At 40.2% G+C, this 24,607-nt stretch overlaps 1 protein-coding gene across 2 annotated transcripts in view; it reads left to right on the top strand.

The window, feature by feature from the left end:
* LOC135261092 (protein CBFA2T1-like) overlaps positions 1-24,607 on the top strand; it is a 29,058-nt gene that overhangs the window by 779 nt on the left and 3,672 nt on the right. For both annotated transcript variants that reach the window (XM_064347012.1, XM_064347005.1), the window contains exons 2-6: positions 21,095-21,232; positions 21,365-21,624; positions 22,092-22,181; positions 22,855-23,036; positions 24,008-24,240. In XM_064347012.1, the coding sequence (XP_064203082.1) occupies positions 21,095-21,232; positions 21,365-21,624; positions 22,092-22,181; positions 22,855-23,036; positions 24,008-24,240 (903 nt within the window). The remainder of the gene's footprint in view (positions 1-21,094; positions 21,233-21,364; positions 21,625-22,091; positions 22,182-22,854; positions 23,037-24,007; positions 24,241-24,607) is intronic.

Genomic DNA, 24,607 nt, shown 5'->3' with positions numbered 1-24,607 from the left:
TGTATGCCTAATTACTACCGTAGACACTAATTACCTGCAACTTTTTTTAAGCTTGGGGCTTCACTTAATCGACACAACAAGCTTATGTTAAGTTATTCTGTTACTGATAGAATAGAATACTTTAACTTTCGTTGTCAAACTCGCTAACATGAATTCACTGTAATGTTTGTGCATGGCAACGATAATTACACAGGCTATTTGCCAGTCAAATAAAATATGATTGGACTAGTTCCACCAGAATTAACGGGGCACTTAAAGCGAAGATGCTCCGGTGCCTATAGCCCACTACCAATCTCAGAATCCCTTATCAAGGAGAGCTGTGCCGTATTGTGACATTCATAATAATGCAGAAATGCGTTGTTCTAGTCACACAGAACCTTTACTAAAATATAAATAGGTAGCCTTTTGCTGTTTTTATTTTTGAAATAAGCAGAGAATTGATTTGTTAGGTGGCTGCATAAGTAAATAATCGGATTTTAGATGCAGATGCTTACACGACTACCATGGGCTGACAGTCGCCCTGTCGTAGGCTAAAATGTTTTAAGCAGAGACACAATAAGGATGAAGTAGTTACTTGCAATTGGACAGAACCGAGGAGTTCAACACAGTGTAAATTTTATTATTTACTTATATGCTGTGTTGTCATGTGACCGTATCCCCCATAAATTCCCCGAACTGAAACATGCTCATATAGTTGATCCCATACAGTTCATGGTGGATCTTCAGTGTGCTGCCCTCCAGGTGGACATTTTTTTTATTTGACTGTGTATTTTATTACGCCACTCTACAGTTATAACTCCCAGCTGTCTGTAGATCCAGTGTAATTGATTTTTCCAACCCAACTTTTTCTGTGAAATATTGGCACCATGGCAGTAATATGAATGAATGTTAAATGGTTATGTGTTGATTTTAAATTAAATGCTTTATTTTTGCTATGTCCCAGATTCAGTCTGTCCACTATAGGCTACACTATGTACATGGAGCCTACAGTATGGCTACTTCATAAATCCGGTTAACAATTTGCCCTGGAAGATCGCCCTCTTCAATGATTAAATGACTGGATTTTTATAGAAAATTGCCTTGACACTCGTTAATTGTGTATTTCTGCTTTTTACATGGTATTGCGATGGGATATTTTTTCCACAACCATTGTGTGCTTCACTAGACTGCCAGAGGGAGATTCTTTTAAGTTATGTTGATTGTATTTTTTGTCTTTTCCCAAATGGATACATTCACATTTTGGGAGTAGAGAGGTTAACTGTTGCTTATTACGCCCACACCCAAGCTGTCAGCAGGAGTTCCACTTGTGAGAAGAGCGCATGATTTTCTGCATAGATGACAGGGTATGTTTTGCACTTACCTATTCTAGTAGCGCAGTTGGTAGTCACGTGACTGTCATGTGACTGGTTCATGCTAGTGGTTCTCTTGCTTATTTGTCACAGTGAATCGAAAGAAAATCTTTTTATACATAATCCTTTTTTTGTTGAGCCATATTTGAAGTTCCATTGATTGGTAACTAGCTATTATTATACAATATAATAAGAGAAGAACAGTTGATATGGCCTGCACTTTATGACTTTTAAGAGTGGTATTATTATCTTAATTAAATTATTGTAATGCTGTTGTAGTTGTGAATTATTTGTATGTTTCCAGTTAAATCTTCTACTAAGCTAATTAAAATTATGAAAACATCTAGTTGTCAGCATCCTCTTATAACTCACATTCAATCAGTAAATATTACCAATTTAGCTGCCATTTACAGATGAGTAGCCGATATTTCTGGCTGATACATTTGTTTATTTCAGAATAAGGGCATATGCATTCAAGTCACAAGGCAGAATGTAGTTAAACGAGACATTATGTATATCCTTTTTGTATGAATGAATAATGTTTGAATAGATAAATATATTATGAATAATGTTATGATGCAATGAAGAGAAATGCATGCCTACTGTTATTTTTTCATATTTGACTCCTTGGGTTTGTTGAAACAGATGTCATTAGTTTGGGAATAGTAGTGGCAGAGAAGACAACGGTTTTTCAGAATTTCATGTAGACAATTAATTCTGCTTCATTTAATTCATATCTTTCATTTTATTTACCCATCAGCCCAAAAAAGAAAGAGAAAAAGCAATGACCATAAAATAAAAGCAAACACTAGCTGATGTGGCTAAATGTACCTGTGAGCACAGTTGTGTGTTGTCTATGTGTCTGTTCAAACAGTAAGCCAGTTCAGCGGTCACTGGGGCCATCTGTACAATAGGTCTCCAGTCTGGAAAGACGAGGTGATACCAGCTTTGGTTTAGCCACAGTTTATACACGGTCAAATGTACAGTGTAAATTAATGCTAACAGAGTTATGAGTCCAAGATGGATCAAAAAGGCTCTACTATGTTTTCTTCATGCTGGACACTTTACTGAGTATTACTGTGTGTATGGGTGCATATGGTTGGTATGGGTGTGTGTGTGTGTGTGTTTGGTGTTGGGGGAATAGAAGCATAGAACTATGTAGTGAAATCGGAGAGACTACCCATTTTTGCTTGGCTGTTTATACTGGCAGTCACTTGCATTTGTGGTAAAGGTGTGGTGACATTGTATTTAATTAAAGGATTGATTACCTGCCTTGTTGACATACAGTAGCAGGATTTAATTGCAATCTAAGGCCATGTTCAGATATGCATGTAGAATTCATATGGAACGGCAGTGATTCCCTGTCTTGTAATGCTGATGGAATTATGAAAACCATTTGGCAGAAAAGGTTTTTATTTTTATTTTTTAGATCCTGAGCTTTTGCTGAACTGTATACGTATGATACATAGCCCTGTAAAACCATCTTTGTTAAAGTCACCCTGCTTGCTCACATATATTGGACTATAGTAGGCACTGTGCGGATCCACTAGCCTTTACTAAATGGTATATCACTGTATGTGGTACATGGTATACTAATATACTCATTTGTGTCTACAGGAAATGTATCTAAGGAATTTGCTTCATGGGGCAAAAACAATGAGGTTTTTGTTAGGTCTTTTTTTTTTTGTTACGTATCACTATGGTCAAGTGTAAGAGTTTGTTTCCATGTTTCTGTCTTTTTGGAAATTAAATACCTGCCATGGTGGCACTTTATGTGTGAGTGGAAAGGCAGCGTATAATCACAATAATAGCAACAGCAACTTTTAGTTAGAACATCTTCAGGGTGATTTTCCTGAAAATCAAACAGGGGGTTGTCATTCTTACATGCACATGTCGCTGCCTGTACTCGGGTTTGTTTCATAGATTTAAGGCCGTTTTGAGACAAAGAGAAGTGAAAGTGACAAGCTGACAGGAATTGTCTACACATAGTTACAAGGCCTTGATTGATGAGACTGTGACTGCGCTGTCAGTCTTTTTATGAAGCGACATGTCCCAAAGGATGGGCTTGTTTGTCAATGAGAAATTGAAGTCAGAAAACTTCAAAAGAGGTCTTTTTTTCTATTAATTAGTACTTTGTTATTTTCCCTTTTGGAGTCAAATGACTAGTACTAAAAGTAGACATAATACAAAATGTAAAATTATATAGTATATAATATATAATGTAATATGCTGAACCATTCCCTTACCTGTCAAGGGTTAATAATTAAAATGTAATTAATATAACAAATTTTGAATGTTGCAGTTGAGAAATTAACAAGTCATTTACTGTTGTGCCTGATAAATATGCCATAATTTTAAAGGTGTTATCGGGGTTCCTGCTGTTTGCTGTACTAGTGTCACAAACACTTGTCGACGAGTGTGACTGTGTGGTGTATGTGAGAATAGGCACGTGTGGTGTTGAGAGAGAGGATAGGCGTTTGTGATGTATGAGTGAAGAGGACTCTTTTGTGTGTGGGAGAGTAAAGCTGTGTGGTTGCACTGTGGAAGATAGTGGAGATTCTGAATGACTAGTCAGTGATTAGTCAGTGCTTTTAAGGACATGCACATTGTCAGCTCATAACGATGTGGCGGACTGTGAAATTGCTGAGTTTCAGACACTGGCCTCTCAGCTTGTATAGATTTGCACTAAACATCTTGCTGCAGCTTCATTATGAGTAATGATAAATTCAAACAAGATCTTTGTTGAAATTAACAGGAGATTTAAAAAAAATGTTTAAGATGGTTGTTCCCTTCTTCTCAATGTGTCACCTCACACAATACTGTGAAAGCAAGATGCTATAAACAAACAAAAAAATCTCATTTGACTCCACAGATTATATTGGCTTCAGTAGGTTTTCAGCTCTTAACGCTGGAAATTCTGTCTCTGCCTTTGTTGAGACTAAAAGCCTTTTGATGGGATATCTCATGATGAATATTCATATTCCTCATATTTAATATTTTGTTGATAAGGTTAGGACATTTTTGAGACAAAAAATATGTTAAATAAATATTCCCTAGCTTTGTTAATAATGCTTTAACTGTGGTGTAACTGTAAACTTTTCATCACAGGCAACACCTGTGTAAATGACAGCTTTTCTCAAGAATGTGATTTAAGTTGGCTGGGCTGTCTGAGTTGGATGTGGCAGAAGGCATATTAAAGCTTTTCATCTCAGAATAAAATGGGCCATCAGTTTAGCTGAAAGTATTTTACAGACAAGAAGCGGCTTTGGTTTTTTAAGAGGCATAGTCTTGCTTTTTGATTATTTACTCTGTGGGAAAATACATGCGGTCCAATTTTGACAGCACAGACAGCATGGTGCTGGCACAAATACAGCAGTCACAAATGCAGATTGGTATTTCATTCACAATTAAATGCGATGGGTTTTTCCTCACACAGGCCAGGATTCAGTCAACATTTGTCCATTACTATAAATTTAAATTAAACGTTTTCACAGTTGTGTTTTGGTGATTTGCTGAAAAAATGACTATTTATATTTATCAGTGAGTTAAGTGTAGCAATGACTAAAATTAAGCAGGAAGAAAAGGATAATCATAATTTATAATAATACACTACCAATACATAACATTTTAATGATAGACTTGTTAGATTTGCAGCCCTCCTCACAGATATATGTGCATGATACAGCATATAGCCATAATGTGTGAGACGAAATGTTCCTGTCTCATACTCCCTGTAACAGTTTGAACTGTTTTGTGTTGCTTAGGTCTATTTGTGTCAGATACCGTGGACCAATGTGAGAGACTGCATTGCATCTTGGGGAATCTCTCTTGCTATGCACCTGTACTGCATCCTGCCTGTTTTGCATAAAAGGCTTAATTGCACCTTGTGCTGCATCGTATCTGCAACCTATCTGTGCTGCAGTGTGACTGTGTTAGAACCTGTGTGCACTGCACCACACTGCATCTTGTCTCTGCCTTACCGTGCGGTGCACTTTTGGTTTTGTTTCTTTTGCACAGTCACCTTACAGAGCAGCCTTTTCCATTTAGCAGCTGTAAGGCAGATGATTGTGAACTAATGGGAAATGTGGCCTTGCCCTTCTGCTCATCCCAGCAACAACAGGGGACGCTTTGTGACAGTGCTGCAGGAACTAAGCTTCCTTGTGGGGCACTGCCATTGTGCGATGTCAAATATCCCAAGGGTCTAAAAGGCCTGCAGGTAAATATATGAGCTCTGCATGTGGCCCTTGATATTGGTGACTGCTAAGGACATAAATAATATAATGCATCTCAGTGCTGTCTGCGCTTTGATTTAATGGGTTAAAGGCTGTCAGGCCAGCAGGCATGAAGACACTAATGGCCCACATGCTCCAAGACATAATTTTATTTTTATGAGTCAGACAGAGACTGGTCGATTTTTATTCAGGCAATTTGAACATAATTTAACCCTCACCACACGCTGCAGTATTATTTTTTTGCTTGTGTTGTCTTTCTGAAGTATTCGTTTTCTATCAGACTGCATGATGTAAACAGTAACTTTATTTAGCATCTTGCACAAATACACCTCCTGTGTGTTCCCACTTATTTTGCACTGCTGCAGTAGACAACAGAACATGTCTGAAATTACCTGTTGTCATGGAGACAACTGTGAGCCTACGAGCTGGTCCAGCATCTCTGCTGAAAACTGGAGGGCTCCCTGAGGTGGGACAATAAGGTGGGGGGTGGGGGGGGGGGGGTCCCAGGCGACAAGCATCTCCCTCTTCAGGCAGGCCTCATTGGTGCAATCTTAAAATTGGCACAGATGCTGATGTCACCATTTTTTAACAAGTGATGAAAATGCTATGGAGCCCCATAGCATAGTGGAGCTTGAACCTCGGTAGACAGTTTGACTTTGATCATCTGAATTTGGTTTGAATGTAAATGTGTGCTGTAGCGTGATTTGACATGACCGATTTGCAAGATATTTATTGTATGAAAGCATTAATGATTTTGTGCATTTATTTTATTTTCATTTAGCATTAAGCAGGGCATTTTAGTTTTGTTGGCTACCTGATTGCTTCTGCAATCAGAATTTTTTTTTTCTGGTTGGGTTTAACTTTACTTTGAAATGTTTTATCGGATTGAGTTGATATGTTGTAATATTGATATAAAATTTTGATCAGAAATTTTTATTTGAGTGTGGTTTGCTTCTGGGAGCTCAGCTATAGCCCCTGGAGTACATGTTGCACTCCCTCAGATTAACAATTGTTCCATATTCATCATACAAAATTTTTTGTGTATATTTGTATTTGTGCATTCACTTGGAAATGGAAGTCAAATGTACTCTTAAGAGGGTAAAACTTGTTTGCCTGAAAATGTCTCACAAGGGTATAGAGCATTCCTGCTGGAAAATATTAGCATTTGTATAGACTGATGAAGAAAAGTTTTTATTATGTATTTCAGTTTTAAACTTTTAAAAGTTCCAGTTACAAGTGATGCAATAATGATGCCAAATGGTTGTAACACTTGCATCAGTCAATGTATCTTGCCTTTCATACTTTCATACTCTTGATAGGGAAGCAGGATGATTATATGAACTATTGGGCCTGTACTAACTTTTGAAGTAAGTTCATACACCTTTGCATGAAAACAATTCTAAACCTTGGTAGCATTCATTTGAAGAGAGTAATTATATGAAGGTGATAGTCCATGAAATTATTTTGTGTACTGAAACACCACGATTTGCTATTTGTATTGATCAGTTTGACCTTCAACACTTCTATGTTTTGTGTCCATTTACGTGTAAATGATGAGAAGTCAGAGGTAGTGAAATGTGCTGTTTGCAGAGCAGATGCTATTGAATTTGTTTTCTTTTTTGAAACAAACACTGTCAAGATCATAACTTATTTATTTAAGTTATAAATTTATTACAAACCCGTATTCTCTAATTTGATTTATATGTGCACAAATTCATACTGTGTTGTTGCAGAATTAGTTTTTCTTTATGAGTGTTCTCATGTGCGGTCTTCTCTTTTCTGTGCACTGACTGTATTTGTCCTAATTGAAGGCATCTGATTGGCTGGTTAAGTGTCTTTGCTTGCACTCACTTTTCCCTCTCCCAGAGGCCTGTTACCCTTCATTCATCACCTGCTGTTGAAAGCTTAATTGGCAGTTAAAGCCTTCTGGGTTCAAAATAAAGAGGCACAAACAGACTGCTTGTCTGGTTAGCTCCTCTGTCCAAGCAGCTTTCACCCTCCCTGTCCTTTCTGCCTCTGTCCCAGTGCACTCTGGGTACAAACTTCTTCCCTTTCGGCGGCTTTTAGAAAATACATCCAACCGTGTGGAAAATCGGACCATTTGGGCTGGAGTGAAAGATGACTGGGCTAAATTGACAGCAGCTCTGTTTCCTATAGCCACTCCTCAGGGTCTTCCTCAATTTATGGTCTGTGGTTTAATAGAGAAAAGGTAGAAGAAGAAAAATGGAAACTGGATAACAGCTCAAACAGCCCCCACCCCCCTTCCTGTCCAAGCTGGCATGTCCTGAGCTAGAGGGTAGCCTGGTATAGTGGAAAGGTCTTTGCTAATATTTTATCGCTATTTTTGTTTTGTTTTTAGTCTTTCTGCCTGAATAATTTCAGTAAGTATTGACGATTACCTGGGAGAAAATGGAGACTGGCACATAGATTTAATTTGAAAGCAACATGCTAAGGCTTGCTCCACTTCCCTGTCAGGTTACAGCTCAGTTATACCCTGGTGATAGAGCCATGAGTTTGCATTGTATCAGGCTCTGGATGCTGTGTAGACATACGGTACCTGGGAGGGCTGGCAGTGGGAGGATTTCTCTCAGCATCTCTCAGTTTTCCTCATTTGGATGCTTCATTGAAGTAAATGCATTTTTCTGCTCTGCCAAATGGTGTGTGATGGCTTAAGTGCTGGTGGTTATAATGTTAGTTATTTGAATATGTGCTGATTTAACTGGAAGTGTTGGCCACTTTGTCAGACAAATAGAACAGAACTAGGCAAAATGCAGTAAGAGGAAGAAGCTGTCTGGGCAGAACAGAAGAGATGCAAAACTCAAAGATTTCACACGACAAATGTTTTGTTTCGTTTTTTTTTTTTTTTTTTTTTGCTTTACAGAAATGTGCTTCTCCTAACGGCATTTTAAAGTAGTGTTGGAGGGAGAGACATGGGTGATTTTCTCACAATGAGACATTTAAAGAGGGATACTGAGGGAGACAGATGATAGACCTGGCTTATGTGAGTAGGTCCATTCCAGCCTGGCCCTATATTCTCTTTCATAAAATGTAGTAAAGGGGCACAGGAGTACGAAGCACAGGCTATCATTTCAAGGAAAACAGTTATAATTTTGCACTAGAATATTTACTGCTCATGATAAATTCATCCAGTAAGAGCACAGCCCCTGTGCTTCCATCACTTCTCCTAATAAAGAATTGTAATGTTTTAATGGTGTCACATTTTTATCCTGGAAAGAGTATTCCTTCTACAATTGAGAGGAAATAATACTATCCGTAGCAGTATGAAGGTGTTATACTAGAGCAGGTAGAACTAGGGTCTATCGAGAGTCTGATCTGCTTGTTCTTGTTTTGGTTTTGGTTTTAAAATCAACAAAACCTAGGAAGCCAAATGAGTTGAGTTAACTCTGTAATCAAGTACTGAGTGACAATGAAAACCAGCGGACCCTGTGGCTCTCCAAGAACTGGGGCTGCAGTAAAGACCCCAAAGAGCTCAAAGTGCAGTGAAATGCAGAGCATTGAAAAACAAGCACATTCAGTCTGAATATGTGCTGATGGGATAAAAATCCTTAAAGGACAGAACAGTGTGGAGCAAGGGTGTAACTTTGAATTGGGGTCTATGCTTAGTGGAAATGCATAGACCCCGAGAATTGTTCTGGTACAATATGTTGTGGGCTACCTATTTTGCGAGGCTTGAGTCTTTGATGAGCACCTGTTGTCACTGGTGTTAATTAGGGAGGAAGCGCTTGGCATGAAGGGTTCATCAAACATCTGATTGCAACAAGTGATGGGAATCTTGATCCCAGTGCATTCCAGAATCTGTATACATTGTCCCACTTTGTTTCTCCCATGCAGCATTTGGCAATAGGCTGTTGTTAAAATGTGTAAGCCCATACAGATAACACTGTCGGCTATGTTAAGGTTGACATTTGCCATTCAAGAGTCTATCGGGAGAGGGTACAGAAGGAGAGAATGATATGAGAGATAGTAATTGAGGGGAGAGGTTGAAGTTCAGGCGAGAGAGAATTGGGTAATGATAGGTGATGGAGATTGCGATTGAAAGGGAAACGGTGGATGTACCTTGTAAGCATGAGAGAATATGTTAAAAATGTATTCTTATTCCACATGGGATTGATTGGAGGCCATTGGTGTTGTCAGGTGGAAGGCACTGGAGGGGAAGTGCTCATACTGAGAGAGACTGGAAACTGAGAAATTTGTAGTAGAGGCGGGCCAAAGGGAGCTATTCATGATTTTGTTGTTGACATAACTAATTAGTTGTGTTTTATGACAGATATTTCATTTTATTTATTTAATTCATTTCTATAAATTAACTGATAAAAGGAATGATAAAAAGGCCATTCAGAGATTCCGTCATTGTTGCCATCACTTCAGAACAATGCCCTTTTCTTCTTCTGAAAGGGAATCCCCATATTTATCATAGACATACTTGGACATACAGAAGCTGTTAACCAGGGAATCAGCCTTTTGTGGGCATTGAAAGTGATACTTCCTCTCAGCCCAAATGGTGAGCAGATGAGGAGAAGGCCACAGTCAGGCCTGTATGCACACATCACAAACGTCCCTGTTTTAAGAAGTGCCTCTTTCATCTCTGTATTATCATTTTATTGTTATATATTCATGTATTCATGTACTGGACACTCTTTTCCATCATGGAAAGATACTTTACATTCAGTTTATAGCCTTCCAACTCAGGCTGAAAGACTGAGCACCTCAAATCTTTACTACCGTACATATATTTGGCAAAGAGCTTCTTTATTTTCCTCTTTACCTTTCTCCTCCCCAATCCCCCTCTATTTCCATTTTTTCCTCCCTGTTCTCTCTGTCTCTTTTATTTTCCCTGTTCCCTCTCTCAGTGCTGCGGCTCTGGTGATGCTGATGAGATGAGCCTCCAGCTGCCCCCCTCCCCCAGTGCCGTTCTGCCTGAGGAGGCATGCCAGTCTGTGGCCACATGTGCTCCTGTCACCCCCTGGCATTTCTGCTCTGTGTGCAGAGCCGAGTGGCAGCTCTCCATCTGTCTCTGCCTGGCTCCTGCCCTGAGCGCCAGCCTGGTGTGTTAGGCTCAGTCTTCACAAGCAGGGGAGTCTGTGCACAGACACACACACGCACACACACATACACACACACACACGTGCGCCGTACACACACACACACACACACACGCACCATACACACACACAAACACACATATACACACGCACACACACATACACACACACATGCACTCACACACACACGCACACACACATACACACACACACGTGCTCTGTACACACACACGCACACACACACACACACACACGCACCATACACACACACAAACACACATATACACACGCACACACACATACACCCACATGCACTCACACACACACGCCGTACACACATACACGCATGCACACACACACACACACACACGCACACACACACATATACACACACACAGACAGACAGACACACATGCCCCCCCCCCCCCCACACACACACACGCCCGCATTCTCACAGAATCTCATGCACACACATCATTATCCTTGACATTTAGACCTTGGAAGTGTGTTTGATGTAGGCAGAAGAAGAGCAGCTTATTGCTCTGAAGGTGTTAAAGCGGTTGGCTGTGTGTCAGCACACGCAGTGTGTCTGGTACAGTGGAGGCATTGCTACATTATTTCACTCTGTCAGGGAGGTCCCTCACAAATAAAATGTGCTGTGGCCTGCATGCTGTAGTGGCCTGTATCATCTGCCGGATGATGTTGGCAGTAAGATGGAGTGAGGACTGAGGGGGGGGGGGTCAGGTGGCTGAGAGTAGCACCTCATCATCGGATAAGGCAGGCAGGCCACTGGCGGTATGTGTGTGCGGTAGAGGGGGAGGGGCTGGAGTGTTAGCTCAGAAACCTCTATCTGCAGATGGTGCTCTGGATCAGGATGTCCTGTTCCTGTCCTGTTTTCTGATTAAAAAGCCGCTGGAAACACCCCACCCCGTTTACCTGCCTCCTCCCCCCGAAGCCCTGCTTCCCCTTTTTTAACACACATTGACACATTGGGATACACTTTCTGCAGAGAAAAGCCACATTATTTTAGCACGGTCCTTAATAAGACATTTCACTCAAGTGTGTTGTTTATAAATTAGAGGAACTCTCCCCAGCACTCCTGAGTTGAGTGTTGGACCAAAGGGGAACATGACTTTAAAATGCTTCTGAGATCAAGTAGTATCATGGAAAAGATTTTGCTCAAGTGACAATAAGATCTAAGTGAATCTAAAGACTTGTAAAGACCACATTATCAGAAACAGCCAAGAAGGGCAACTCTTTTCTTGATATTGAAAGTTATGTCTATATCTTATAGGTTCTAGAGAAGCATTCCACCTTAACGCTCTTTTGATTTGCACTTTAGCTACAGTTATTTTATTACATTAATAAAGGAATAAAAGTACAATGATAATACAAAACATTTAAAAATGCATTAAGCTATGGGTGGAATGCCCCAACAGAGTTTCATGGAATAATTGCTTTCTTCAAATTTGTTCTGTTGCTTTTATTCATTTCACTTGCTGCTGATTATTTGATGCGGTTTGTCTGTTCTTTGTTCTCTGAAATATGCTTTATTGTGCAGACCGTTCCTGCCACACACAGAGAGAGTGGGATGTGTATTTTGATATTACAGAATGGTTTTGCCTATTGTTCTCCACTCCCAGACTAATTACACTGAACAAGTGCCAATTTTACTTTTCTTAGAATGATAAGTAACAATGGGGAAAAAAACTATTTAAGCCGTGTTATTTTTTTCCTTTGTCTATATAATGCTGTAGGATGTGATGTAGAATTGTTACCATGGATACAGTAAGTTAATTACTGTACAGTACATCATTTTGATGTGCAGTAATGGAGGGTTCCTCGAAATTGGTGCAAATTTGCATAGAAGTGATGTTTTGAGTGGCACTCTGCTCTGTAAGGGTGGGAGGTACCTCACACACTGGCTGATGAGGGAGATGTGATATGTGTGGAAATGGGGTAATGGTTTCAGCTGCTGGAGTTTCAGTTAGCAATTAGCAAGTGAAATATCACTTTAAAATGAGGGAAGTTGTCATTTCTTATCATGGACTCCCTGATTTAAAGAATTATGTCAGGCTTTGATGTAGACAGCAAAGTTTAGATTGGTTCATTATGTCTGTGATACACAGTGCCATGGATGAGGCTTTATTATCCTGTCAGGGCGCCTTTGATGTGCCCCCATTTTATTTCAGGGTCAATTGGTGTATTAAGAGCACATGCAGGCGATGAGGTGGGGAAGGGAGATAGCACCACACAATGCTGTTGTTGAGGAACTGTGCCGCATTTTTCCTTTGTCTTGTTCTTTTCTCCCCAATTTGGAATGCCGAGTCATATTTATTCAGCTGTCATTGGGTCCTCTGCTATCGGCTGGGGACAGCACAAACAAGCACATGCTCCCCTCTGAAGCACAACATGTCAACTTCCCCTTCTTATCACACCACAGTGTGGAGGTCAGGCTGGCACAGATATGAGCAGGAGGTACACACTTCAGCAGTGGCACGGACTGAGTGCATCAATGCGTCAGGCTGAGGGCCTCATCCACGCACTAGAACAGTGCCTTAACAGGATGCACCTAACAGTAGCCCATTGGGTTTTCTGCAGGAGTTTGAATGTCTGCTGGGGTGACAGATGCACTAATGCACACCCACACACCAACAAAAAACCCATGTTGAGTACATATGTTGAGATCTTCCCATATCTTGGTTTGACGTGAAAAATGGAGTGAACCTGAATTGCGTTTGTAACTGTCCAGTCATGTAGAAATATACAGACGGTGTTTTGAATTGATTCTTGAGTCACACTGGTTTATGTTGTCTCATAAATAAATATAAATGTATATATACAATAGCAGCCATTCCTAAGAAGGTGACAGACAAAAAAATAGAAGCTTTAAAGAAGATAACACTCAAAGATGACAGTTCTGTCCCATCCCTTGCATATTTCAGTATGACATGCATGCTGGATTAAACAACACAGGGATTTACATGACTGGTTACTGCTACCATAGATAACAGTGGCAGCTGGTGCTCTATGAATAGAAGCTACCTTTATTTGGTAATCACCCTAAACCTGTTTGTGATTGTTTTGCAGGATTAATAAGCAGGCCATTTGCTGCTGATTCCTTTTTGCTTGATTGTATTTGTGATACTGTAGCGTTACCTTTTGTGCACTTCAGATAAAATAAGTTATATTGAGGAAACTTCATATGAAACAATCGATTTCAAGTGATAATTACTTCCTGTTCTTTGGTCATAAGTAATATAATAATAATAATAATAATAATATATTATTATGTGACCCAATTATTTTGTCCTAATTAAAGTTTTGTATGTGTACAAATGTTTTCTAAGGCTGCAATATTAGACAAGCTACTTAAAAGAAATCTGCCACTGATGAGTGGTCTTTATTAAAACTCACAAGATATCAAAAGAAGTATCATGACAGGTATAAGTTTGATAGCTGGGTCCACGGACCACCACCAGACATGGGGGCATCTGAGCTTCAGTCCAGGCTGTTCCCCTGCCGCCTGCTGTGCTAAAAAGCGCAGTTGTGTTCTAAATGCATAATTGTTATTTTTATTTTCTGGCTGCAGTATTTAAATTCACTCACCAGGAAATAGCATGTGCTCGCTTTAAATATTTCATGTGCACAGGCCGTCTGCCAGTGCAGCTGGTAAAGCAAATGTGAGAGAGCCCTGGTGGACACAGTGCTCAAACCATCACCAGTGGTTTGTTGAGGCGAGGTGGATCAAGGCCACACTGGTGTAGCGCCCCGTAGGAATGGCAGTCAGGACTTGGTCAGGGATTGGAAACTTGGGCCATCCAGAAAGCATATGGGGCAGAGAATTCTAGGGAAGCGAATGGATCAGTAAGCACATAATATACATGACCAGGTTGGAACAGATAAATACATCAATATATAAATGCAGGCAATGCAGCCAGAGAAACAGGGACATTAATTACATTTTCCTGACAAGTTGGGGGTTTGATGGAACATGCACTGCCTACTGTTCCATCTGGTGCTGATGACTGCATAGTGTATTAGTGCTGTGTGAGTTCCTAATGTATTCTGGGGAGAGACTGCACCTGCATACCAATGGACACCCCATCCCCCCACAACCCCCCCATTTCCCCTTTGCATGTCTCTTTGACACCTGCCTCCCTATTTTAATCATCTGATGTCTCTTTTATCATCCTTCATTCATCATCTCACATCCATATCTTTCACATTCCCCCTTTTCACTCTCACTCACATGCTATTACTTTGTTTTCTTTTCCCCTCTTCTGCTTTTTGCTTTCTCCTCTCTTCTTATCTTTTCCTTCTGTTACTCACAACTCCCCTCTCTCACATTGTTGCTTTAGATAGTTTATTCTTAAGTTCTCCAGCTTTCCTTGTTATGCTGTATGATGTGGTCCACGATTAATAACATAATCACAGTATATAAAGTACATGAGAAATCATAAGCACATGGTCCCGCTGACATATACCTTCATAGTGTACAATGTTAAATGAAAGGGGGTCACTGTTGTTAGAACATGAAGCTATTAACCTTGTCTATTACAGTTCCAGGATTTTTGCAATGTATCTCTTGATCTGACGCTTTGTTATTCTAGAAATCCTTTTGAAGAAGTCAAGAATGTTAATCTGTGGCAAACACGCATTTATCAGAATATCTGAATACCTAGCCATTTTAAATCATTAAAGGAAGAGCATTGCTCGGAAAATATGTTTTGATGACGGCATTGTATAATGCATTTCATTAGTCATTCAGTGTAATTGCAGCTGTTAGTGACAGCTGATAATCATTGCATGCATACACTCTGGAGTGACTGTGTGCACAGTGCCATAGCTTTTATATGTGTTTTGTTAATAATGGTGTCAAGTAATCAATAGCAGAACAAGTGAAACGTTTATATTTCTATCCTGTCTGTAACAGGCTGGTCAGTACCGTTCTTTCAGGTGCTGACGTCCATTAGGAGGGAGGTGAAGCTGAGGTTGTTAGTGCACTTCTCTACTTAAATAAGCGGCTGGGTGCCCTCAGTTAATGGCTATTTATAATGCCACAGTGCTGCTCCAAATGCATTAAAAGAAATCTCTTTGCACGCAAAATGGAAAACACTTCACTCCTCTGGCAAGCACCAGTGAATCATTTAGCATTTCAATATCTCTCCTGATATTACCTATGAAATATTTATGGGGTCTGTATTTGGTTCCCAAATCACATTTATCATGAGTTTTTCTCTCTTTGAGAAAGCTGGAGCAGAAATATCTTATGAATGATCTCTGCATCTGAAAAAAACATGCTGTCTCCTACTTTCTGTCCACTTTCATTCAAGGCCATCAAGATTACATGGAGGATTTCTTACTAAATAAGTCAATGTACCCACTTTAATGATACACCACTGTGGTGAATGTTTGTGTGTTTATATTTTAAATATACTCTATATTTGTGTGGACGTGTGTTATATTTGGTGTATAAGAAATAATTTGATCTGCAGCTCAACAGCTGTTAAATGTGTCTGTTTAAATAAAACTGAAAAGTGAGAATGTATGTGAGCAAGTTTTGCCTACATTTGCATGTGTAATATACAATATTTCACAGATCTATTATATTCAGTGACTTTGCCTAGCGTGGGAATAGCCATTTTCAATTTTATAAAATACCTACATTATTCTTTCCTGACACGATGGCAAGGCTAATGCCACCAAGTAACTGAATGTTTATATAGTACCAATAGCAGCTTTTATTATTTGAGTAAGTTTTGAATTTAATTTTTTTTCCATGACAGAATCTAATGGATTTGTAATTTTTGTTCCTCTTATTTATTAATTTATACTTATAATGGTTGCTGAAATAGCTTTGAATCTCGGTGTATTATTTCTTTCATAGGATTATTATACAGTATTTATAGTCACTGAAAATCAACAGATAAAAAAGCCATGAAAATGAATTGCTTTTAAATTTCTTCTTCAGACAGAGAACAGAGTGTGGGTAAAATTGAGTGTGGAGCCTCAGATTCTGTGCAGCATCACAGAAGTGTATGACTCCCACCCGGTCAGGTGGGAGACTCGCTGGAGCAAATCACGGGCTCTGGGGAGCCTCTGGCCCTGCCCACACCATTGTGCAATATCCCCGCCTGAAGGAAACAGCACTAATTATCTTTGGGGGTGGGTCATTATTGTTGGTGCTCGGATGAGCTGCATCATCGCTGTATGGATGTCTCTCTATCTCTCTCTCTCTAAGATACCGAGGTATTTACGGTCACTGCGGTGATGAGTGGACGAGTGGGACGTTCATTAGAGGAGAAGACATCTGCCCACCTTGCAGGACAGGCGCGGCGGTGGTACAGCAGATGGGATAATGAGCCCTGTGCCATCTGAGGCCTGCTTGGAGCATTGCCTCATTGGGAGCTTTGCACAAGGCTCAGGGACTCATTAGACTGGTCTGGATTGCAGTTATCCAGCTTGCTCTTGGATGGAGCCCGATGTTGCTTGTTTTCACAGTTGGGTAGTGATGATGTGGAGGAGCGAATGGTGTTTTGACTCACTACCACAGGGGTGTGGGTTTGAGTCTCTTTAGGTTCATGCTGTTTAACTGCACTCTAAGCAATCATAGCACTTTAGTAGAGGTGGATTAGATTGCTCTGGATAAAGGCAATTGCAGAACAAATCAGTTCTTCAGTCTACTCTGCAGATTCAACCAACGGACTTTTGCAGTTACTTTGCAGACATTCTGTAGAAATTTCTCCCAAATTCTGTTAAGTGCTGCCAAAAGTCTTTGAATGAGAGTGAACCTGTTCCTTGATGTACTGCAGACTGTTACATGAAATGTACAGGATGGAAAAGTTTCTGGCATTGATGATAGTCCTATTGACGTTCTTAATAATGTTTGGGTAGTGATGGGGGCAGTGATATTGAATGGGAGCTTGAATGAAGGAATGCTGCATTATATAGGTTGTAATTATATAGGTTGTAATGAGTTGACCATGAGTTGTATATTTGCAGGGTGTTGAGATGGATATAATATTTGTATTGAATGCTGTCCAGGTTTGTTGTTGAACTTTTAGTCAAGTATTATTGGCAGTTGGCAGATGCATAATGTTGGGTCAGATGCATTATGTTTAATTTATTACTGTAACATAATTAACATTTTATTTTATGTAACTGATGTACAGCATTCCAACACATTCTTTCAGTCACCCAGTTCATGGAACAGGTGGCTGCACCATCATACAAGGACAACACCATTGAAAACCGTAATCAATTGTTCGTGTTAGAGCTGTCATTGTGCATTCTAGTCTGTGACAGTGGCCATTATGTATGTTTACCTGCATGGTCACACATGCAGATGATACTTGAATAAGGTGATAGGTAATACTTTAAGAAGCTGTCATCAACTGAAGTTAGCAGGGGTAAAATCAGTGTATTGCTAGGTGAATTACTTACTGGGAGACTGGCTCTTTTTGAGTGCTTTTATTGGAGCCGTTGATACCCAGAATTTAATTTAGGGGCTGTGCACTGCTATTGTTAATAATTTTGTGGCAGCACCTGTTTAACCTGCACTGGTCTGTCAGAGTCTCCTGCTTCTGCCATGGGAGAAGGGGCCCCTGGTTCTTCCCAAAGTTCACAGTCAAAGAGCAGTCTTTTAGCTTCAATGTGTGCATCCCAGCATCCATTCATATGCACACACACACGCACGCACGCATGCACACACGCACACACATAAGCTCAGAACTCAAACTACTCCCAATGCATTATGCCACTGTGAAGCTTAATGAATATCTCAATACCTGAATGTGGTAGTAGGCTAGAGATCCAGATAAATATATGTTCACTGCCACTGCTTCAGTTGGAGTTTGTAAAAGAGAAAAAACCATGTTCATTTTAAGAATAAGTTATGGAAGAAAGATACCACAGCAATGTGTACAAGTAGTGGTTTGGGGGGGGGCAATGTAAAGTGTATCTAAGTAATTTAAGTACTGATGGTTTTGACAGGGGGGATGCTTTTGAATTCTGAGCAGGCTCCAAAAAGCCAGGTTTTAAGCACACAAACAGCTACACCCTGGAAAGATAATGCAAAAAGAAATGAGAGACAAAGCTGTTTCTCTGTAGTGGAAGGTAATTCATAGGCTCATTGTGGAAAATGTCCCTTTCTGTATTCAGATCGGATGTTCAAGAGAAGATCATTTTTAAGTGTTTTTAGTTTTATTTTTTCCTTTTGTTGAAAGGTGGCTATATTTGGGACTTTTTTTGCCAAACATTCTATTTTGGTTTTTAATTATATGAAGAAGAAAGAAAATTAAATGTCAACTGATTGATTTTTCCAGGTCAGGCAAAATCAGCAATGTATGCAGTAAGAGCAGAAAAAATGAAATAGATCATGGTTAAGGGCAGGAGGTGACTTGACATTTAGAAATATAGTCAAAGCAAGGATTACGGCATCATTAATTACATCACAGATTAATTAAATGAATGACAGATTTGCCGAGGTTTGAAAAGACTAAGATTAAGCACTTCCTCACCAGGGAGAGCAGGTAATATGTCATTCCTTGTCTCGTGTGTGTTTATCATTTTGCTTGACATTTTGCATTGTTGGTCTTTGACCTTGACAAGATATGACAAAACTGAACATATTCTGTTCAGAGCTCAGTAGATTTTAAATTTGCTCATTTGAAATTGAGACAAACGCAGTATTCAGATACATCATTATGTTTTTAAATGAAAGTTTTTCCTCAAGAACTGTACAAACATGGCCAGTTGTCAAAGTGGATCTTTCTGAGCAGTGCTGAGTAGTGCTAGTGAAGGTCAGCCTCGTTTTACTGAACCCAAAATTTGATTGCTCTTGGTTTTACTGAGTGTAAGAGAGGAAGTGTCCTGACAGAGCCCTACATTTATTATACAGGTTTGTCTATGGATATGCAATATTCTTTTACGTAATTCAAGGTGATTTTATCAGTTTTTCCAGTTTTAATTTTGCAGTCTATTTGGCTGAATACAGAAGGACCCCATATTTTATTTAGAAAAAGAAGGGTGGGCCATATAAAGAAATTACATAATTTCCTCAAAATCTTTTCCCTTTTATAGATAATTAGATATTGTTATTACACAATAGGCTATGTCTCACAATATAAAAACCTTCCAGAAGCTCTAACGATCAGACCCAGATCCAGAAAGAATTGGTAGCAGGTTAAAACATGTTGACTCCCAAAGTGAAGCTGTACTTTCCCTGAGATCTGGCAGTCTATAATTTTATTCTTCTCCGGACTATTCTTGACAGGCATGTTCTAAGTGAGACAGTTTTAATCCCTGTTCTGCAGGTGACAGCAGGACAAAGTCACGTGCATAGACTAAGAATGAGTCATTTTTCATGTAGAGTAAGCGCAGGGGCTGTTGCAGTGTGAACTGACAGTGTTCGACTTAGATCAGCCCTGGTGCACACCAATACAAATAATTTCTTAATGGAATTATATTCTTTTTTAAATATAAATTTCATGATTTCAATCTTTGGCTCCATACCACAGGCTGATTTATGAACGTTGTACTTAATTAAATCTAATTAATTTTTCAGTAAAACCGGGGGAAAATGTACTGTCATGTAGATTGTAATGGTGTGCTTATTTTCCTGAAGGCTAATTAGGCTCCTACTGAAGACATACCCCAGATTTATTGCTCCCACACATCTTGGTGATTTTGGGGTTGGATTTGATTCCACTTTAAATATAGCCGTAGTTCCAGATCAGACACCCAACATGCAGGACGAAGTGTAAGAGCTTGCATTGGCCTTTTGGACCTACATTTTATATTTTATCGCTTTCTGATTTATGTTAATGTTCATTTATCTAAATGTTGCCATTTTCAGAATTGTTCTCTCTCTTTTTTTTAAATTTTACTTCTGATACTGCATATTGAGTTGCAGTTGGAATGGAATGGAATGGATTGCTTTAGGTTTTTCTAAATGTTGTTTTGGGATATTTATTTTCTTGACTGCCATTTTTCTTTTGGCATTTGTTAAATTTATTAGATGTATCAATTTTTCTCTCACAATTCCAAGGAGGGCTTAGTTATTTGGGTAACTGTAATGTGTCCCCTTTTTCCTATTCTGTAGCTTTTATTATGGTTTTATGCCCTGATAATATCCTATCAGGCCATAAAATAGAAACAGTAGTGTCTTAGGTCCTTTGTTATCACTGGGATCCCTGTTTTTATGTTTGAATAAATATCGATACCTCAGATGCATGCCAGCTGAACTGTAAAATGTGTGCATTTTTCAAAGCTTCTCTGGATAAGAGCATCTGCTAAATGTCTAAATGTAAATGTAACATTTTTATTGTTTAGATACAGTCAAAGATGAGTTGGGCTGTTCTGGTTTGCAAATGTTCTCATGTTAATGTAAGTACATTAGCTCTCTCCATCCCTCTTTCACTCCCTCTCTCTCTATTTCTGTCCCCAGGCCACACTGAGAAAAACTTTATCATGCCAGACTCACCTGTGGATGTAAAAACACAATCCAGGTTGACTCCACCCACTATGCCACCACCTCCTCCCACACAGACAGTACCCAGGACCAGCTCCTTCACTCCCACTACGTGTGAGCATTAAGCCACTACCCCAGCCATCCTTGATAACCTTATTTGCTAAATTGCAATCGCAGCCTCGCTATATAGTCGTGATTTTGAATGAATAGTACTAATAAGTCACTTTTTGTATTTTCCTCTTTCAGTAACCAATGGAAACAGTCACTCTCCCACCACATCTAATGGAGCACCCTCTCCACCCAGCAGTTTCAGCAATGGACCTTCCTCCTCCTCCTCTTCCTCTTCTTCCTCCTCTTCTTCGCTGGCTAACCAGCCGCTCCCTCCAGCGTGCGGCGCTCGGCAGCTCAGCAAGCTGAAGCGCTTCCTCACCACTCTGCAGCAGTTCGGGAATGATATATCTCCAGAAATCGGAGAGAGGGTGCGAGCTCTGGTGTTGGGTCTGGTGGTGAGTACAACCTGACATCCAGTCCACTTTCATTCACCCTCAGTAATTTTCTCCTGATTCTTTCATTAAAGCCAGGGACACACTAATTAGTACCAAGCGATGCTTACAAAAAGCTAAGTATGATGTCAAAATAGGCCTGTGCAATGTGTGTCCAGAGACACAGGAACACAGGAGCTGAGGTATGTGCATGCTGGAACTATTTTATTTTATTTTTTTGGAAATTAAATGAAGGTGAAGCGTTCACCCTCATTTAGTCACCACAAAGGACGATGTCACGGGCAGTAAAGACATAAATACAGGCTCTACAGGGGAAACGCCATGTTTTCTCTGTCATTTTTCAAATGAATCAAACAAATCACATGACTTTTTTCAAGTACCTAACCCAATAAAACAACAACAGTGCTGTTGCATGCATTTATATGTATTGCATGGAATGGCATGTCTTTATGTATTATTGTCTCTCCCAGAACTCAACCTTAACCATAGAAGAGTTTCATTCCAAACTGCAAGAGGCAACAAACTTCCCACTACGACCCTTTGTTGTCCCATTTCTGAAGGTACTGTGCAACTCACTGCTCTGGAACCCATTCAGGTTTTGTGTGAAAGCATGCAGTGATGTTTGGGAAAAGCCATTTTCTTTCCTTGATTTAGCTCTGTACTCTGTAATTTTAGATTTGTAATCAAACAATTCATATGTGGTTAAAGTGCTGATTCTTTAATAAAAGCTGCAATTTAACCACATATTAATTTATTACAAATCAAAAATGATGTGTACAGAGCTAAATCAAGAAAACATATGGCTTTGTCCCAAACATTGTGGTGCTCAGTGTATATAAAAACATATTTATATATGCTTTCACACAGGAGTACATGCTTGCACATATATTAGGGGATGGTGTCTGGATGACTGCACTGTAGTGACTGTAGTATTTTCTATATGCTTAGTTTCTAATGGGCTTTTCCTCATTTGCCATTTACTACATTTGATACATATTTTTCAGTAATATTGTAATATCAGGGATTTTAACTAGAGTGACCCTCCAGGAAATTAAAAAGTAGAAGCTTCATTTAGCCTTACTAAAAATGTACGTTTCCGCTTAAATCAATTATCATGCAGCAATTTTGCTTAGAATGCATTTAGTGCCCAATCAATTTTAAATGCTACCACATTTGCTAAAATGCACATAAAATGCAGAAATATCTGAGGTGTCTCTTTGGCTCCCCCTGCAGGCCAACCTGCCTCTACTGCAGCGGGAGCTCCTGCACTGTGCACGGACGGCTAAACAGAACCCAGCCCAGTACTTGGCTCAGCACGAGCAGCTGCTCCTTGACACCAGCACCAGCTCGCCCCTGGACTCGTCTGAGCTGCTGCTGGATGTCAGTGAGAGCAGCAAGAGAAAGTCCCCAGACAGGTGAGCCCCCAAAATTCTGTCTGAGATTGTATGGCACCTGTCCTGATTGAATCTATGGAATGATAACTGTGAGACATTGAGCGGACAATGGCAATATTGTGTGAAGTGTTATTGCATGCATACTTTCACTGGTACAATTGCAGTGTAAGTCACAAGTAATTGAAAAATGAAAATGTGTGCAGCCTAGACTGGCTGAACACTATAGCATGTGTGAGTAGCTAGGAATGTAATCTGTCCCAAACACTTTCCACTGAACTATAAATAAAGTTTATTTTTTCATGCACAGTATTTTGCATTGTACTTAACGTTGTGCTTGGAGACACTATGTATACCTTAATTTTGCTGAAAATATATTTCTGAGAGCAGCTGGGATCCAGGATGAAATGACACGACTTCCCTCTTGTCTCAGTATGTGTAAATCGCAGATGCTGGTTCTGTTTCCTCAGCGAAACCTGCCAGCTGTCACTGATTCCGCAGCTCCAGATTTTGCCTGCGGCTCTTCCTTGTTCTATTCCATGTTATGCACCTACTGTTCAAGGCAGCCATGTTGTCCATTTAATTCTTTAATGTTACAGTGTACGTGTTAGGACACATATATATAGAGGAAAAGAATTTACTGTTGATAAAAGGCCTGTGTGAGTGGAGGCTGGCTCTGTAACTGTGAATGTATTTCTTGGGGGTTGTGCAGTAGGAAAAGGCAGAGGGTAGGATTGAGGCGGTTGTAGCAGTGGTTGTGGCAATATGGCCTACTTTTGCAGAAGGAATAGAGCCATGGATTGTATGTAGTTGAATTTGGTCACAGTTCTGAATGTGGCCAATTGCCCCCCAGTCTGACATAATATCAGTTGTCACTGATTATGTTGATGTGGGGAGTTTTTCTTCTGTGTACTGGTATTGACACCATGATAAGAGTCCATGAAAGAGAAGAAACAAAATACTAACTTATTATTCTCTTCTTTTTTCCTGCCCAGATCCAAAGAGAATGGCTTCAACAGGGAGCCGCTGAACAGCCAGCCCCCCAGCAAGAGGCCGTGCACGATGAGCCCTGGCCTGCGTTTCAGCCCTAACAGTGGCCCCCCCTACCAGCCCAATGGCCTGCCCCACCCGACGCCCCCAGCGCCTCAGCACTACCGCCTGGAGGATGTGGCTCACCCTTACAGGCACCTCGCCCAGAGGGAGCTGAGGGACCGCCACAGGCAGCTAGGTGAGTGGGGTGGCTAGGGAGGGGCAGGGAGGGGCACGGAGGGGGCGGGGTGGTTAGGGGAGGGACTGGGAGGGGAGGGGAGGGTAGGGGAGGAGTGGGGCAGAGCATGAGGCTGTGTGCACAGAAGCGCTGTTTGAGCAGGGTATAACATGGCTAATTTTAACATGGATCCTCCCCCCTAATGCCCCTGCAGGGGTTAATACAGATGCAGATGGTGGTTTTACAGACTTTCTGTCGGAGGGTTTATACACTACACAGGGAATGGACAGGGAATAGACTGGTAGCAATTAGCACACAGTATTATGTGCACTTCACATTGAATGATTTCACTGAGATACTGTAGGGTTACCTTCAATTTTTCTTCTCA

This window comes from Anguilla rostrata, chromosome 1 (assembly GCF_018555375.3).
Source record: "Anguilla rostrata isolate EN2019 chromosome 1, ASM1855537v3, whole genome shotgun sequence".
Lineage (NCBI taxonomy): Eukaryota > Metazoa > Chordata > Actinopteri > Anguilliformes > Anguillidae > Anguilla > Anguilla rostrata.
This window is presented reverse-complemented; position numbering and strand designations above follow the sequence as displayed.